Source organism: Odocoileus virginianus, chromosome 12 (assembly GCF_023699985.2).
Source record: "Odocoileus virginianus isolate 20LAN1187 ecotype Illinois chromosome 12, Ovbor_1.2, whole genome shotgun sequence".
Lineage (NCBI taxonomy): Eukaryota > Metazoa > Chordata > Mammalia > Artiodactyla > Cervidae > Odocoileus > Odocoileus virginianus.
In genome coordinates, this window is record NC_069685.1 from 64920223 (window position 1) to 64938644 (window position 18422).

Sequence of the window (18422 nt, forward strand, 5' to 3'; positions counted from 1 at the left end):
GCCAGGAGACAAGTCTCATGACAGTGATTTCACAAGAAGGGTTGAAGAGGTTTATTAGCCCATGGCAAAATACAAAATGATTAACGATGATGACAGCCATACTCTATGAGCCACTTGGCACTATGGTAACATCCTACAGGACATCCCTGGTTTCACCTTTCCCAACAGGCTGCCTGAACAAATGAACGCCCTCAAACCAAGACCCGAACACAAAGGGATTCCAGGGACCACTGGAGAGGAGAGAGCCTGAGAAAGCCCTCTGCGTCACTGGGGGTGGGGGTGGGGAACTCTGCAGGCCAGTTTGAATTTCTAAACTTAGGAAGAGGGACACAATTGTGCAAGTCAGGGTCTCCTGGCTCGGGGACAGGGAGTGGGGGCAGGAGAGGCAAAACGGCAGTGGCCAGGACCTGACAGCAGGCTTTTCTCTTCTACTTCTTCCTCCCACCTCTCTCCTTGAGTGCCAGGTGGATGACGGCACCGTTGGCCATGTTGTAGTAAGCCAGCGAGTTGGAATCCTTGATGAAAATGCCCTAGAAAATAGAAGGAATGCCTCAGCCCAATGCCTCAGGCACTGTGGCCCTTCATAGCTCCCAACACTCTTAGCAAACACAGGGGCTTGAAGGCAGCGGGGGCAGGAACAGGAGTGGCGCAGGGCGGGAGTAAAACACTCCCAAGAATCTGGCCCTGATCAACCTATGGAATTTTAACTCTCAAATCACAAGATCTTTAGAGGTCAACTAGTCCAAAAGCCTCATTTTACAGATGAGGAAACAGGCCTGGAGTAGGTATCAGTCAAAGTCCAAAGAGGGCGAACACAGCAGTCCCCCATGATCTGGCAGGCACCAAGGTGCGCTGGACTGTCACCTGTGTCCAAGCACAAACCCAGGCTACCTGAGACCACACTCACCGGAGTGGCTCCACCACCCGGACAGAAACCTACCAAAGCACCCCCAAGTCTTGTCCCCAGATGTCACTGAGACATCCAGACCCCGCACAAGACTGCTGTGACCTTGCCAGAGCCTCACTCACCCTGTCAAACGAACCTGCCCCAGCACCCCCCGCCAGCATCATGGCTTCTAGGATGGACTCACATGGCCACAACCAGGAGTCTCCCCACTGCCGATCCCACAAGTGACTTAGCTCCTGGGACAACAGAGAGGACGAGGACAGCTGACACCCAACTCACCTCGTACTGCAGCTTCTGTTTCCCTGCTGGCATGCCTGTGGCTTCGTGAATCTTCACCTTGATGACAGAGACCTGTGGGACGGAGGAGCGGTCAGTCACCCCTCGCTAAGGTCAGTTGGAGGAAGCGTCCCCCTGATGCCTTGGTGCCCTTGTGCCTGAGGCCAGTTGGGGGCAGCAACTCTTACCTGGTCTGTGAGGGGGAGGGTGAAGACCAGCACCTGGCCGTTCAGTTTCCATTCCGTCTTATCCTGCATGTTGGGCACCTGGACTTTGATGGACACTGGACCCTGCAAATCAGGAATGGCCATTATGCCTGGGAAGTCCTGGGTCAACCAGGATCTATGCTCTCCTAGTCACAGGCCCTCAAGACAACGTCACCTGTCCATAGGGACTCCTGGACTCTGGCCTGATTCACTACTGACACCACCTGTGACGTGGAACACATCACTCCGCCTTTCAAGAATTGCTCTCTCTTCTTTAGAATGATCCCTGCCCTGCCTACTGGTGTGGCTGGAGCTGAGAAGGGACGTGAAAGTGCTCTGCAAGCCTCCAGAAGCACAAGGGAAAGAACATGAACTATGAGGTCAGAAGACCTCGGTTCCCAACTCAGGGAAGCAGCTAATCACAACTGCTAGATGGTGACGCTGTGAGCCTTCCGCAAAAGGTGTGGCTCTCTCCCAGCACTTGAGTAGGTATTCAAGAAATGGAAACTACTGTCAGAAGGGAAAAAAAAAAAAGATCTGCTCAAATGCCCTGGGGCAGTGGGGCTGGGACTGTTTCTGTCTCCTCACTGGAGCCTGCCAGCTTCCCCAGGCCCCGGAAGTGCCGAGGTTCCCAGTCCTTGTTCCCAGTACCCCAACAAGATCCCTACGATACAAGACTCTTGAAGGTTGCAACTGGAGATGAAGGTCACAAAGAAATGAAGAACTGCCTCCAGGATTTCCTCCTGTGTCCAGAGCCCCTTTCATACCGGGGTCCTGCTGCCTGTGCAGCTGGGTCTCCCTGCTGGCCTCCATGACCATTCACACCAGGGGGATCGCTAACAGTTGACCCCACATTGAGCATGTGCTTAGAAGCCTCACGGGCCTCCAGCAGCTGACCTAGGTCCCAGAAGCCAAAACCATGGGAGCAGCATAGGTGGGTCAAGGAGTGTAATGGGGGCGGGACTGGTCCCCTCAACTAGTCTAGACACTGCAGGTGTGGGCAGCACTCTGGGGTCACGTGCCTTATTTCTGCGCAGAAACTCCTCCTCGGGCATGAGGCTGTCCTCGGTCTTCAGTTTCTTAGAGGCAGGCTCGTCTTCCATGGGAGGCGGGGGGTGGACAGGCGGCATGGGGGCTGGAGCGGGGACGGGTGCCACGGGTGGGGCGGGCACAAAAGCTGCAGGACAGGAGCGAGCAGCCACATGAGTGGGAGGAAGGAGCCCAGGACCCCGGCTGGCGACAGTGAGGGGAGACTGCACAGGTTTCCCACTTCTCCCAGTCAGAGGCGTGAAAGACCTCTCCTGGCTGAGTCTGGCAGCCAGTAAGCTCCCTGGCAGGGGACTCGGGAGCCTGCCCAGACTGGGTAGCAGGAAACTGGAGGAGGGGCAGGACCAATGGATGGAGCAGGGGCAGCCAACAGGATCAGTGCCCGTCCAGGCCTGACCCCACTGGGTGCACATACCCCAGCACTGCCTCATCAGCCTGTCTCCCCCAGGAGCCAGGAGCCCAACCCCCTCCAGCTCAGGGCTCTCTCACAACAAAGTCAAGGCTCTCCTCAGCCACTGCTCTGTTCAGGACTTGGCCTGCAGGACTGACCCAGTGGCTTGGAAAGCGACATGAGGCACTGACCTGTCGGCACAATCATGGGTGGTGGGCGAGGCGCCATGATGGGAGGGGCCGAGGGAGGCATGGGGACCACATTGATCCTGGGCGCGTGGATGATTGGCGGCATGGGGGCGATCACCGAGCCTGGGGGCAGCCGGACCACGGACGCCATCGGGGGCCGGGGCATGACGGGTACTGCGGACACAACCGTGGTACGGACGGGAGGCGGCATCTGTGGGTGGAAGGGACCCACGGGTCACAGGAATCCACGGCTGCATCCTAAGGCACACCTGCCAGCAGCCGCTAGGGATGGTGCTGGATAGCTTCGACTCAGCACCCTGGGGCTCAGAGCACAGCCTCACACGGGCTCTGACAGGAACTACACTGAGAGACCCAGAGCGACACTCTTGCCACTTGGGACTCCACCCACGAGAGAGCAACTGAAGACACTGCCCTTGACTCAGTCCCCTGTAGTCAGGCCAGCGGTCCTTCACGGCCCCTTAAGTCCTCCAGGCCTCCCTGACCCAAGCCCGCTTCTCACATTTGCCACCCGCCTCCCTCCCGTGTCCAGCCCTCCCACACAAGTGGAAGGTCAGGCTGGAGGTCCCCACTTCTAACTAAAGGGTTCCCTTCTCTTGACTTGACCCATTCTGCCCTCGGGCTCCTGTGAGACTGCTGCCCTGAGCCAGCACTGTCCAAGCCAGGGAACCCAGCTCCCAGGGACCCGTCCGGGCTGGCTGCGGGCTAACCGCGGGCGGCCGGGGCACCGACGTAATGGGCGGGGCCGAGCTGGGGATGTTGGTGGCTGAGGACGGTGGCGGCGGCTGCTGGGGGATCTCGTTGGGCTTGCTCGGGCCGATCTTCTCTTTGGTGTCATCCTCCGGCACCAGGCCCTTCGCCTTGTGGATGGCCTCAATCTGCTCCTGGAGGGTGATGTTGGCCTGGGCGGCCTGCTGAGTCCGGGCCATGCTGCCAGAGTGGCCGTCCCAGGTCACCTGAGTGGGAAGCGAAGCCAGAGCCGGTCAGGGCTGCCGGAACTGATCCCGAGGTGGGGCGCCGACAGCAGGAAAGGCACTCAGAGTCACAGCTGCACCTTCTCTTCCGGCTTCTGGATCTCCTCCTCGCCAATCTTCTTACCGATGGCCGTTTCCTCCACACCAAAGATGTCGGTACGCCGCTCAGCCAGCTGCTTCAAGCTGCTCTCGATATCCAGACCTGGACAGTCAGAGAAGAGAGGTGGGCGACAGAGAGGGAAACTAAACCTGCTGCCCGTCCAACAAGGCGGTGGCTCTACTGGTGCAGGCGGAGACTGTTCTTACAGGACACAGCTGTCTGTGGGTCCGAGCCTTGCGCCGGCCCTCTCAGCCTGGGGAAGGCCGCCTGATGAGCACTAGGCCTGGAAACTGAGGCGTGTCAAACGCCGACATAATGAAAGGCATCTGAAAGGACAGGGCCACATGAGCAGCGTGGCAAGAAGAGCCCAGACTCTAAAAGTGGGGTCTCCATCCTCCAGGACAGTCTCCTCCTTCCCTAAAGGGCTGCTTCTCACAGTCAAGGGACCAACGTGTCTCAGTTCAAGATGCACAGCGCCCTCCAGCCACCAGAGCCTCCACACTAAGATGGCCTGGGAGTGAGCACCCCTCCTGGCTGCAGTCAGATCCTGCTCCAGGATACCGATAGGCACTCGCCACCCGTCTCAGGGCCGCCTTTGCAGGAATCTTCTGCAGGGCTTCTAGAAAATGGGGGGTTCTTTTGTAGCTTCCTAGCCCGCACCTATCCTCAAAACCTCCTGCTGACCTCAAAACTTTCTACATCTGATTACAGTTGACTATTAATTTAGAGACTCCAATGGGCTGAAAGGGCTCGGTCAAAGAAGGGGCATGGTCAGAGTGGGGAACACCCCACCTCACCTGGCGCGTACACCTCGTCATCACTCTGCTTCTCACGGATGGAGCGATCCCGCTGCTCCAGCCAACGGGGGTCGAGAAGCCCAATGCGCATGTGCTCCTGCATCTTGCTGGCAGGGATCTTCTCCCCAGTGATGGGGGACACAAGATACTCATCAGGAGCAGGGGCTGGAGGCAGGGGCTTGGAAGCTGAAAGGCAACAGAGACGGCCGAGTAAGAACCCTGGGTGGCAGCCTGGGTTAAGAGGGTGCTGCTTCATTCCTGCACCGTCCCCCCAGTGCCGTGCTGTCCGAGGCCCTGTGCACTGTGCCAGGGCACCAGGGACAACTAAGCCCCACACCCTGTCGAGAGGCCCACAACACAGGGGCTATCGATGCCTCATGACAAGCCCCCTCCAGCCATCCTGGAAACAAACAGACGGTCTGAGAAGCACGAGGCGGAACAACAGAACCCACCCTTTGGGTCATAGTCCTTCCGGACAATGACCTGGTCTGGAGTTGGGGGCAGAGGAGGTGGCATGGGTGTCTCCGGAGGTGGGGGCACTTTCTGCCCTTCTTCTTCATCATCCGAACCCTGAAAAGCAAGGCAGTGGTGTGACTCAGAGCAGGAATGAGAAGCCACCTCCCTGCAGCTAAGCCCGGCAGCTCGCAGGGTGGCAAGCAGCCGAGGCCCCTGCCGGCCGGCATCCCTGTGCTGAGCTCCCCAGGCAGCCAGGGCCAGCCGGCAGCAGGCCAAGCAGCTTCCTCACAGCATGAATGGGAGCGCTGGGGGCCGTGGTGCTGACACTCTGCCCAGGCATTTCCAGCAGCTGGCACCAGGCAGTCCCAGGAGGCCAAGGGCACTTAACGTGCTGGGGAGGGCCGCGGGGGGCGAGTCAGCGCTCAATGGGAGCCGCGCAAGGAGCAATGCTGGGAGGGAGAGAAAAAGTCAATTCCCACAGACATGTGGGCCTTTCTTCTCAGGCTGCACACAAATTCTTTCCGAGGGGAGGAAAGCAGCTTGGCTCTGGAGGCTCTAAGCCTGTGGGGAGGCCTGGCTCGAAGGGGCAGAGGCGCCCAGAGAAAGCACAAGCTACGCTCAGAAAAGCTCTGGAAACTGCTGATCGTGTGGGCCTAGGCTCAACAGCGTCCAAGTATGCGGCAGAGAGGGGTTCCCTAAGGAGAGCCAGCCTGGGGGCGGTAGCGAGCGGGGCCTCTGGACAGAGGAAGGTCACCAAAGAGGCCGGCGCAGCTCGCGGAGCCTCGCCTGTGAAGGAATCTTTGTTGCCCGAGCTGGAAAGAGGGACGCCTTATTCAGGACCCAGGCCTCCTCTCAGGGCTCACGAGGGGGCTGGCGCACTCACTCTGATGGAGGAGCGCACCCCCTCCCCTTGGCTCCGGGGAAGAGCCAGCCCAGGCCCCCTAGGAGTGCACCTCGTCCATGTCTTGCACTTGGGTGTCCTGGTCCAGCTGGGACGGAGGCTCCTCTGCCTTCTCCTGTTTCTCGTCCTCCTCATCAGACTCGACCTCCATCTCGACCTCCTCGCTCTCCCCAAACTTCTCATAGCGCTCCTGAATGAGGATCCGGGCCCCCAGCTCCTCCGGGGTGGTGGGCGGGGGGAAGTTCCCTGGCAGAGGGTGAGCAGGGGTCAAGGGAGGGCCCCACAGACACTCTCATCAGAGGCCCTCAGCTCTTGGGCTAGGGCCGCCTGGTCTCTCTCCCACCTCCAGAGGCCCACCCAGGGCCGGGCACAATGCTATCTGTTGAACTGGGTGTAACTGGGGCAGCGGGAGAACCGAAGTCTTCTGGGAACAGGGAGGAGACAGAAGCCTCCACAGGATCCTCCTGCTCCCCGGGGACAGCTTGGCACACTCCCCCAGGATGATGGGGCCAAGCTCCTGGCTCTGCTAATAGGAGTCACAGACCAACCTTGCTCGTTGGGTTGGAAGTCCACTGTTTCCACCACCACGAAGTCATGCCAGTCGATCTGAGCATAGGCGACCCGCTCCTTCTCCTTCTCCTCCTCTTCCTTCTTCCTCTCACGCTCCTGGAACTTGGCCCATTCTACACGGTAACACACCTGAAGGGAGGGGAACAGCACAATGCTGAGCTGAATCAGGGTCGGCTCCCGAGGAGGCTGTCACCTCCAGGGACTTCACCAGAGACAGTATCTCCTTCAGAACAGGAGGCTACTCTGCCCACCAGGGGGACTTCCTGGAGCAGACTACGGAATCTGCATCTGGTTTTGGCCAGGCCCAGAGTCTGGACAGAATTGAAAATCTGAATGCCAAAGACCTCCGTCTGGGCCCCAAGGGCTCTGTTAGAACCTCAGTTTTTTGCTTGAGTTGGCGGGTGGTGAGCAAACTCCTCCCTCCCAGGAAGTCCGTGTGACAACCATGTGCCCACAAAAGTCGCGGCAGCCTGACAGCCTGCGAAACAGAAGGCTTCAAGCAGCCTCCCAGAACCGCCAGCATCAACATGCCTGGTCTCCTGACTCTGAAAGCCGGACTTCAAAAGGCAGCTGTCGCCCAAGAACCCATTCAAAAGCTGGCTTCTAGCAAGAGAAGAAAACCGGAGACCGAGAGACGTGGAGAGAAAAGCGGCAGGGTGGGGACCAGAGAACCCAGGTTTCCTTGGCCTTTGCAGCCTCAAGGCCCTTCTTCCCACCACGACTGTGCCTGGAGCATAACAAGGTGCCGATTCAGAGACCATTTCCAAACATACAACAGAACTTGTGCTGTAACTTGTGCTGTCAGAAACTGGCTGTAAGAAATTCAGTTTTGGACTTCCCTGGTGGCACGCCTGCCAGCGCAGGGGACACGGGTTGGAACCCTGATCTGGGAAGATTCCACATGCCTCGGAGCAGCTAAGCCCAAGCGCTTGAGGGCCCACGTGCTGTGCCTACTGAAGCCCACATGTCCAGAGTCTGTGCTCCGTGACACGAGAAGCCCACGCACCGCACTAAAGAGTAGCCCCGACTTGCCACAACCAGAGGAAGCCTGCACAAAGCACAGCCACAAATAAACAAGACTATCAGAAAGAAAGAAAGAAGAAATTCCGTTTACCTGGTCCAGCACTTCCCGGGGGTTCTCTGCCTCTTTCTTAAGCTTGGTAAATAAACCTTTGGGTGGAATCAAGATCTGAAACACAAAGCGTTAAGGCAGCTGTCAGTGCAGCACAAGAGGGGACAGTGCGGCCCGTGGAGGAGAAAGGAGAGCACGGGATTACGGGACCAGCCTCAGCTTCACCTGACGGCAACGCTGGGCAAGTCACTTAACCTCTGTAACTTGGTTTGCTTCTACAAAATGGTGACACCGCCACTTAAAGGTGGCACTGTCAGCTTAAAAGACTGCGAGGATTAGCAGGAAGCAAGCAAAAGCACCAGCAGCCCAGCATGCACACCGTCAGCAAGCAGTGACTGCCCCCAGGAGGCTCTGCCTTGAGGCTTCTGCACACGCCCCCAGGGTCCCTGCAGGCTGAAGCCTGCAGCCCACAGGTCCCCCCCCGCCCCGGCCTTCCATGCCCTGCTCTCTCTGCAGCGTTTAATCCGCGGTGTTTATCACCATCCGACACACACTAGCGGTGCGCTTGCTTCTTGCCCCCTTGCTAGACCAGTCTCCATAAAGACAAGAGATTTTTGTCTTCAGTTCACTACTACATATCCAGAGCTTGACACAGCGCCTGATACTCAAAGCTTATTTGCTGAGAGAACAAATGGTGGCTTTGTGTAAAAGAGCCACTCTTTCCAACTGGCCCAACTATATCCCCCTCGCTGGCAAAGCAGCTCAGCCCCTTTCCACCCTCCCTGTCCCCCTTCCCCAGGAACAGATCTGCTCCTAGAGTTTCCAGGTCTAGAGACACACCAGCGCCCTCAGGTTAGAGTGCCAGACGTCCATACCCATGTTCTGAGGGAGAAGGAACAGGAAGCAGTTAGCCCTGGAAGCAGCCCACTAGGGGAAATTAACTGAGGGCTCACTTAAAACTGACACTGTTACTATAATAAGCCTTGTCTGGTGACTTGAATGACTGTTCAAGGCCCCACACAGGAGAGGGCTCCGTGCAGAGTGGATTGAACACTGGTGGGAGCGTGCTCTCCGCCCCAGGGCCCCGCCCAGGCACCTTGGTGTACTGCTCCACCAGCTTTGTGAAGTAGTTGAAGAGGCTGTGCTGTGGGCGAAGGAAGTCAAATTGGTAGTTGCGCTGCTCTTTCTGCATCAGCTGGGTCAGAAACTGGCGCCCATTCCTGGCCACAAACTGAGCCGTCAGCTTCACCACGTCCAGGTCGAAGGCTGAGATGGAAGGGGGGTCTGCGATGAACTCAAACTCGGGAGGGGGCTCTTTGGGCACAATGGTCTCTTGTATCACCTGGGCTTGAACCTAAGATGCAAAGGGAATGTGAGGCGAGAGGCAAGGGGCGGACTGGCTCCAGAAACGGGGCAGGAACACACCACCAGAGGATGGCACGGCTCTCTACTCCTGTTAATCACACGCATGCCCCAGCACACGGTGGGAGAGAAGCCTAACTCAAACAGCATCAATGTCTCGGCCAAGTGTGGCCTCAACTCTCTGAATGGCTTTCTGAGTGAGAACCGTCTCTCTCTGCATCTCCACTGCTGCCCTGAAACTGAGGACGAAAACTGGGTGGCAGAAGATCCAACAGAGATAGTTTATTAAATCCCACCCAAGGGGGACAGAGGATGTAGGAAGCCCTACATGTATGCAGAGGACCCGTCATCTGACCTCCACACGAACCGTGAGGTGGACACAAATACTGTGAGTTCTTTCTACGGGTGAGGAAACCAGGTTGCGTGAGGCACCGGGAGTCGTCAATTGCACCACAAGGTCTCAGAACCTTCTCCAACCTTTACTTTCCACCGTAACACAAGGGGCAGCCTTTGCCACCATGGCTTAGAAGGGAGCAAGGAGAAAGGACCAGTCCAGGTCTACACAGGAGGCAAAATGTGTCCTCACGGACAGCCCGCGTCGTCCCCAGTGCGATGGGGGTGAGGGCAGGCCACACAGAGGGGCGCTGGGAAGGCGAAACAGGAGAGGGGGACACCCCAGAAGGGGTCCACAAGCCACGCTGTGGCACTGCCCTGACGCCGTGGTCAAAACAAGGAGCAGGGACTGGGAGCCTGGACTTCAGGGTCCTGACTCTGTGGCCCTGGGTGAATTGTGCTTCCCTGAGCCTCAGAGTCCTCATCTGAAAAAGGGTCATTTTACTGGCCTCCTCACGCAGCCCCTGTGAGGCACCAGTGGTGTGAAGTGTGCACAGCAGTTCAGCGTCTCCCTCCCTCAGCCTGGGGCAGCGAGGCACAGGGCTGGCGCCCACCTTCTGGGGCAGCTGCTGCTGGGCGGCCTGCTGCTGCTGCTGCATGACCTTGGGGATGGCGGCCGAGGGCTCCTGGGCCTTGCCCTCCTTGAACTCGCTGACCTTGTGGCGGTAGTAGGCATGATAAGGGTCATTGGGGTTCAGGAAGTTGAACTTGGGGTTGTTGATCTCGTTCTGTCGTATCCTCGCTTCAAATTCAGGTCCATTTCTAGAAAAAGGGAAAAAAGAGAAGCATCGATACTGCAGCTCTTTCAAGTGCTTAGACCAGAATACGGCTCACTCAGGTCCCATTCTTGCCACGACCCACCACTCAATGGGCCCCTCCCTTGGCACAGCAGAGCACCTCCCCAAGACTCCTGGCGTCAGCTGCCGGCACCCCCAGCTCCTGCAGCCTGCGCAGGCCTCAGCGATCCCAGGGCCTCAGACCTCCATCATTCCTGCAGCACCTCCACCAGGCTCATCATCTCCAAAACCATCTCACTACTGCTCTCTTAATAAAATGTATTCACCTCAAAGAAAAGGTACTTTAAAAGGCAGGCACGGGAATCCCCTGGTGTCTATTAGTTAGGACTCCACATGTCCTCACCGCACTGCAGAGGGCTCCGGGAGGGCCAGGGGCGGGGGGAAGCCAAGGTGCTGCAGGGGGGGAGGGGGCGTCAGGGGGAGGGAGGCGTATGTTACTACTTCAAATAGAAGTCATGGCTTTGCTAACAAAAGGCGGTCATACAAGTCAATAAGAGTCAATCAAAGCAGCATGGTTCAAGTTCAGTTCAAAGTTTGCTGAGACTGACACCAGTTCTCTTGGTAGAAGAGCAGGATGACTGAGTGCTTGGGAGGTATCAAGGATATGTTAACACTAAACTGAGATGCTGTCCTCTAGCTAGCAAGGATAGAAAAAAAAAAAAAAATGTAAACAGGATTTAACACCCTGTCCAAGTATTGGCTATAATCAGCTCCTTTGCTACTGGGTGAGATTCATACAGGAAACACTGCCCCCCAAGGCCCGGGGTCCGAGCAGCTGCATAAAGCAGGCTCACGTGACAGGGAGCAGTGACGTCAGGGAGGCCCCTGTCTCTCTGTATCTGGAGGCGTTTCCCCCACACACACCCTATGTCCCCACTGTGTATGCCTTTAAACCCTCAGAACGAAAAACGTCCCTCTCATGATGTATAGGGAACCCTGTTTTTTTAATAAAGAGTCCCAACAGTAATATTTCAAGGTGTCACACATCCACAATACCTGTATCAGTCAGAAAGTGCACTCACCTTAAAGACACAAGATATGGACATGTTCAAGTTCTGGGTTCACTACTGACTTACCAAGTTACTGAACGTCTCTGACTCAAATTTCCCATGTGTACAATATGGCTAAATACCACCTTCTCTCTCTCCTCTGAAGTATTGAGAAAACTGAATTAGTGAATGAGAAGCCAAAGTCTATTGAACCATACAGGCCTGAACACCCCAGGGGCTGTTACTGCTCTGAAGGTTGGAAGGGGCTGCCCTATAAACATGAGAGGTGATTTGGGAGCCAGGAGACGTCTGCGGGGCCTCCCTCACTCCTGCAGCCAGAACCCTGCTCTCAGAAGTGCCCCAGACACACCAACGAACAGCCCCAGAGGCTGGGGGCAGCCAGGCCACCCCGTCTTCAGACTTCCACGCCCTGGCCCGGTCAGCTGGAGGAGGCAGGGTGCAGGTGACGCTGTGCCCCACTTTAGCCACCTCGGCGGCCGCAGTCATCAGCACCCCAGCTAGCTCCTCCGCAACTTCTGGTCACACTCGGTGGTGTGACTAACACCGCGAGGTCTGGGTGTGACGGAGCGTCAGTCCAGCCGAAACCCAGGCTCAAGGATGAAGTGTTCCCCCCACCTTACAACAATGCGAGCCACACAAGGTCAATGTCCACGTGAATGTGGCTAAACCAGGCCACCACTCAAAGGGCTGCTAAAAAACGGGGCTCTGGTTGTCCCCTCTACCACCACCTCCTGAGCCATGACCTCACATCTGGTAACAATCCAAAACATAAAATGACGAGAAGGCAGCCATGCTTATTCCAAGCGACTCTGTTGCTTTAAACTGGCTTAATGTTAAGTTTAGAATTATATTCTCTAACATAAGGAATACATTTCAGCAGGAAAAAAAACATGAGTCTGACTCAACCTAGCTGGTGGGACTTTTTAAGGGTAATTTCCACTTCAGTTTCTTGACAGGAAAATGCAGGGAAGGGAAGACCAAACCTAGGGAGAAAAAACTCCTTTTGAAAAACCACACGGCTGGTGACTTTCACTCACTCAGCACATGTGAACGCCACACAAGTAACGCAGAGGGCCCTGCGTGTTTGCTGTAACCCAGCCCGAGAAGCTGATCTGTGCCTTCACTGCAACACTAACAAAAGCAAGTCCACAGATTTCAGAAATGCCTGCAAGGCATCGGGGCTTCCCAGGTGGCACGGTGGTAAAGAGTCCACCTGCAACGCAGGAGCCACGGCAGGAGCCACGGGTTCAATCTATGGTTCGGGAAAGTCCCCTGGGGTAGGGCATGGCAACCTGCTCCAGTATTCTTGCCTGGAGAATCCCATGGACAGAGGAGCCTGGTGAGCTACAGCCCAGGGGTTCGCAAAGAGTCAGACGTGACTAAGCAACAGCACTCACAGGGCAAGCATCAAAGTCAAGATCTAGAGATGCGGGCGTACAGATTTATTATTAAGGGAACTTGGGAAGAATTCTTATTTCTGTGGCTGGCACAAAATTATTGGAAAGCTGTTTGGCAAAATGTTTAAGAAATCTTTAAAAATGCTTTTTCAGCCAGCAATGTGCCACACAGAGTTTTCTTCTAGGAAGACACTGAAAAAGGGAAAGAAAATGCTCAGAGACTTCCTTCCGGCTTTATGTGCCAAACTGAAACGCTGGAACGGCCTCCAAGGAAGACACAGAGGAGTCGGCCAGGTCAAGGAAGGCCCAACACCTCAAACACAGCACATCTTCTCCAGAGGGGACCATGCAGCATCAGGAGACCAGGGGGCAACCCAGGAGAAAGCTCCCAGCACAGGGCAAATGGGAAAAAGCAGAATGTGAAAGTATCTCTGCTAGGACTACAGGAATCTAAAAAAGAAAGCCAAGGCCCAGGAGGAAACAGGAAAAAAGTGAAAACAGCTGGTTGAAACTATTCTGGTTGTGAGACTGGTGATTCGTCCTCTAATACCTTTTTCCTGTTTATTGTCTTCCGAATATCTGGGGAAAAGGGGAAGAATGAGTGTTGCTATGAGATATTAAAGTTATGAACGCAATACCTGCTGCCCTAAATCAGACATGGCCCAGTAATGTTTAAACAGGCACAGAGCTGTTTTAACCCAGTACCCAGGCTCATCAAAGCCTTGGAAACGTGGACAGTTAATCTATATGGAGCCTGACACAGTGAAAGACATCAAGCAGAGGAACCTCTTCCTATGTTTCATTTCATAAGGAGACTGAGAAAGGAAGGACCCATCTACTCAATGATGCCTCTGCCTTGAACCAAAGCTAGCCCACTCCTGGGTGGGGACGCTGTCTTGGGGTCAAGGTGTGGCTCGCTGGAGAGCGCCGGCCCTGACTGAGGGCAGCAGTCTGCTCGAGGCCAGCTACCGTTTCCATGCAAGGAACTGTCCAATTCATCAAGAGAAGCCAAAAATCCAGACTTACGGTGCAATCTCATTTCTAAACAGTGACAACCAATTCAAAAGTTAGGGAAATTGTTGATAACAAACAAAAGATCTGAAAGCTGAATGTGGCCTGCTGGCTGCCAAAGGGATACTCAAAATGCCCTAATCCAGGGATGGTTGACCTTTGGAGTCAAGTGGCCATCAAGGAGACTCCATCTGAGGAAGCGTGGGTGTGCTCAAGCATAACGGGGAGGGACAAGAGGAAATCCAGCTGACGTCCATGTCATCTGGGCCGACAGCTACACGATGCACCTGAACTGCACCCAGTCCCCTCCCTCCGGCCTCACAGTAACTCTGCAGGGGACACGTTATTCCACTCTGCAGTTGGGTCGGGAACGCAGTCCTTGCTTCATGAGACTGATCCACTCCCTGTTCTGTCTTCCTCCGGCCAGCAGCTCAGACACAGACACACATCTCTGACAAAACAGCCTCCAGGCATTTCCTCAGGCCTGGTTAGGAGGCAGAGGTTCTCGGTCACGCTGGAGCTGGGTGGGCCTGTCCTCTGCCACCACCGAGACTGTGTGAGAGATGCCAGTCCTGCCCACAGCCAACCTCACACCACACTGTGGTCTCCAATGAGCTGACAGGCCTAAGCGGACAATGCCACTCTAAAGACCCAGGGGTTACCCTTGTGAGAATTCAGTTCTTGTGCTAAAACCCACCTGTGACCAACATGAGCAGGAGCAGCTACGTTACCTGGCCACGAAGCTGGCAGTCTTGTCAACGATGTTCCTGACCTCCGGAGGAGGGTAAATAATACCCACCACTGGCTTGGAAGGGGTAGAATCCTCCTTTGAAGATGCTTCTTCTTCTGTGGGCTGTGAAAACAGGAAAAAGAAGGCCTTGAAGTTTCAGGCTTGGTGTCGGATGCCCACCATTAAACTCCTCTAGGATATTACTAAGAACACAGACTCTCTCCCATTCAATCCATCACAACTTCCTGGAGTTAGGAACCTCTGCACCAGAAGAACCATTTCTCTCAACTGCTCTGGGATTGCGCGGGACTCTCCCAGGAACCAATGAAAAGAGCAGCCTCTCTGGCTCCCCCCCAGCTGGAACAACTCTGTGACACTGGGAATCTGCATTTTCACCAAGCATCCAGGTGATTGAGATACGCAGACAGGGGGAACAATGGGACGTGGATCTGACCACATTCTGAGAAACCATGATTCAGAATCCAGAAGGCCGTGTCTGTATCCCCACACCCTTTGATGTGCCTAATACAGGATCTTTCACCACTGTCTGCTGAATAAAGAAATGGGAAACTCCTTGCTGGTCACTCCTGCCTCGAATGCCCTTTCCCTCTACATCCATCCCACGATCTAAACCACCATTCAATGTTCAAGAGGTTTGTGAAACCATTGGAATACTCAGCATTAACCGCCCTGTAAGTTCCAATACTCTTTGCCCACCAGCTTCTTCCTCTAACAAAGAGTCAAGCCTCTCATTTTAGAAAAAGTTTCTCTACGTTCCTCACGTTCCTAACTGCTACCATCTTCTCCCCGCATTCCTCTGGTAACTCAACAGCCCGTGTTCCCCCAGTCTTGTCGTCCCCACTTCCTCACCTCCCATCTGATCCTCATTCACGTCAAGAGCTCTTGCCAAAGTCAAGAAAGACAGTCTAAAGCCAGTTACTGTGGTTATCTGGCCGTGTGACCAGTGACCACTCTGTCACAAGATCCTCACCTCCCGGGCCCTGTCTCTCCTGCCCACCGCTCCACCCAAGTCTCCCTCCGGGCTCCCGTTTCACCCCCTGCCCTATAATGTGAGGTGTCCCCCCTCACACTGTCCTCAGCCAGGCACTGACGGCACGTCCTCCACTTCCCCAGCACCTCTAGGCCGCACTGTCCTGCCCACACCAATACCCCCCTGTCACTCTCACGCGGCACAGAGCTGTGAAAGCCCATGGTCCCGGGCACTTTCATCTCTAACCACCTTCCTCGTGGACGGCCAACCGTGCCTCCAGTCATCCAGGGCAGAAACGTGGGTCTCTTCTCCTTTCCACAACCTCCACATTCAGTGATAAGGAACATCTCTCAAGCATAGAGTAGGTTCCACATACTTCTCTGAGCACTTTAAGCATATTACATCTATAAACCTTACAGAGCCCTGTGACGTTAGGTATTCTTACTACTGTCGTTCTACAAATAACAAACTGAGAAATGGAGACCTCTCCATGAGGAGGCCCACGTGGCAGAACGGATTCCAACACATTAGTTTAGAGGCAGAGCCTGTACCATCAGCCCTTTCGTGATGTCAGCTTGCCGGTCCCCTCTGTCCCGTGCCCCAGCCAGTGCAGGCCAGGTCCTCAACGTCTTTTAAATAACATGACCGATCTTTCCTCCAAGCAATTCTCCACATCACTGTCTACCTCCATTTCTGAAACACAAACATGTCAGCCTCCAGCTTACATCCGTTCTTCTTCTCTCAAAAGCCTGCTAGGAAAATTTCAAATCCCCAGCAATACAGCGCTTAAGTGCCACTTTCCCAACTCCACACTTTAGCCTTCTCTGAACTTGACCAGAGGCGCTGTCTGCTCCGGACCTGGCATTTCTGCACCTAGGTGGCTTTGCCTGGCTTATTTTCCCCAAATACTGGGAGAACGCCAGGGCACAGAGGTGCTTGCAGTGGTCAACAGACAGGACGCGCTCAATAAATCCGCTGAATGAATAAAGAATGGCATTTGCCCGCTGCATCACCTACCTGGTGAACTACTGATTCATCCTTCTAAACACAACTTAGCTTAAACTCCCATGGGCTTCGCCTACCCTAACCTCTCCTCTAGCCCATCAAAGCAATGTTGATTAGAATTGCTGCCTCCACTGTTTAAAATAGCCAAGACATGGAAGGGCTTCCCTGGGAGCTCCGCTGGTAAGGAATCTGCCTGCAATGCAGGAGACCCCAGTTTGATTCCTGGGTTGGAAAGATCCCCTGGAGAAGGGATAGGCTACCCACTCCAGTATTCCTGGACTTCCCTGGCGGCTCAGACAGTAAAGAATCCACCTGTGATGCAAAAGACCTACGTTCGGTCCATTGGTTGGGAAGACCCCTGGAGGAGGGCATGGCAACCCACTTCAGTGCTGCCTGGAGAATCCCCAAGGACAAAGAAGCATGGCAGACCACAGTGCATGGGGTTGCAAAGAGTCAGACACAGCTGACCAACTAAGCACAGCACCAGACATGGAAGCAAGCTAAACATCCAGCGACAGACGAACGGATGAAGATGTGGTACGTAAACATGATGAGATAGTACTCAGCCACTAAAAAGAATGAAATGATGCCATTTACAGCAACATGCATGGACTCAGAGAGTCATACTGAGTGAAATAAGTCAGACAAGGAGAAATACCGCTGGCTTCCCTTATGTGTGGAATCTAAAATGAAATGATACAAATGAACTTACAAAACAAAAAGAGTAACAGACTTCGAAAACAAATTTATGGTTGCCGGGGAGAGGAATAGTTAGGGAGTTTGGGAAGGTCATATGTACAGTGCTATATTCCAAATGGATAACCAATAAGGACTTATTGTATATCACAAGGGAACTCTACTCAAAGTTATGTGGTAGCCTGAATGGGACTGGGGTTTGGGGGAGAACAGATACGTGTATGTGCATGGCTGAGTCCTTTGCTTTTCACTTGAAATTACCACAACACTGATAATCAGCTATACTCCGATACAAAATAAAAAGTTTAAAGTTTAAAAAAACTAATACCCGTAGTTTATCACTCGTCAATTACTGACGCCCATCTTTCCTCCTTAGCTGATTGAAATCTTTTTAAGGGCTGTCTGAAACTGTATCTTGTATTCTCTTATCTGCCTCCCCACTAGTCCGTGAGCTCCCTAAATAAAGCACCAACTGTGCTTCACTCATTTGGCTAACACCGGAGCCTGGGACGGGGTCGGGGTTAGAGTAAGCACAGAACAAACGCTGAGAGTTAACATTCAAAGATGGGCCGTGCAGGCTGGGTAATTAGGGACTCCGGGGCAAAGGCTGGGGCCGGTGGGCCCAATTAACCACACAAGACCAGAGGATGAGCAAGCACAGCGCTTCTCAAACGTTAATAAATCACCGTGGGGTCTTATTAAAAACGCAGATTCTGATTTTAGAAGATCTGGGGTGGGAAATTAGCATTTCTAATCAACTCCCAGGTGCCGCTGGTCCGCGGACCTCAGTTTGAGAACCACGGTTGTAATAAGGCTTCATCCGCTACCCGAAGGCAGGCGGGAAGCGCGCTGCCTCCTGGGACTTGGAGTGCCCCCAAGTCCTCCTAATCGGCAGCTCCTTCCTGCACGAGTCAGGAGCGCCCGCGTCGGAGGGGAGGGCCCAGGCCTGCTCGAGCGGCCGTGGAGGTGCAGACCTCGCCGTACCTGTTTGGGCTCGGTGGCCGCGGGCGGCGGCGGGGGCACCGCCTGCACGGGTCCGGCCGGCATGACTGCGACGCTCAGGGCTGCCAGTCCGCCTCGGTGTAGGTGAGCGGTGCGGCGTCAAAGCGCCTTCCCCGCACCAACAG

At 54.9% G+C, this 18422-nt stretch overlaps 1 protein-coding gene across 1 annotated transcript; it reads right to left on the reverse strand.

Annotated features, from left to right (window-relative positions):
* Nucleotides 1-27: 27 nt before the first annotated feature.
* SF3A1 (splicing factor 3a subunit 1) lies at nt 28-18363 on the reverse strand. Its single transcript, XM_020907103.2, has 16 exons — nt 18280-18363; nt 14605-14726; nt 10213-10420; nt 9000-9257; nt 7946-8020; nt 6810-6960; nt 6314-6507; nt 5357-5474; nt 4905-5090; nt 4088-4209; nt 3744-3989; nt 3019-3226; nt 2412-2566; nt 1372-1473; nt 1187-1258; nt 28-530 (listed from the first exon to the last, which is right to left on the reverse strand). Exons 1-16 carry the CDS (start codon nt 18340-18342, stop codon nt 429-431), a joined length of 2382 nt encoding a protein of 793 aa, XP_020762762.1. The 5' UTR covers nt 18343-18363; the 3' UTR covers nt 28-428.
* Between the last annotated feature and the right edge of the window lie 59 nt (nt 18364-18422).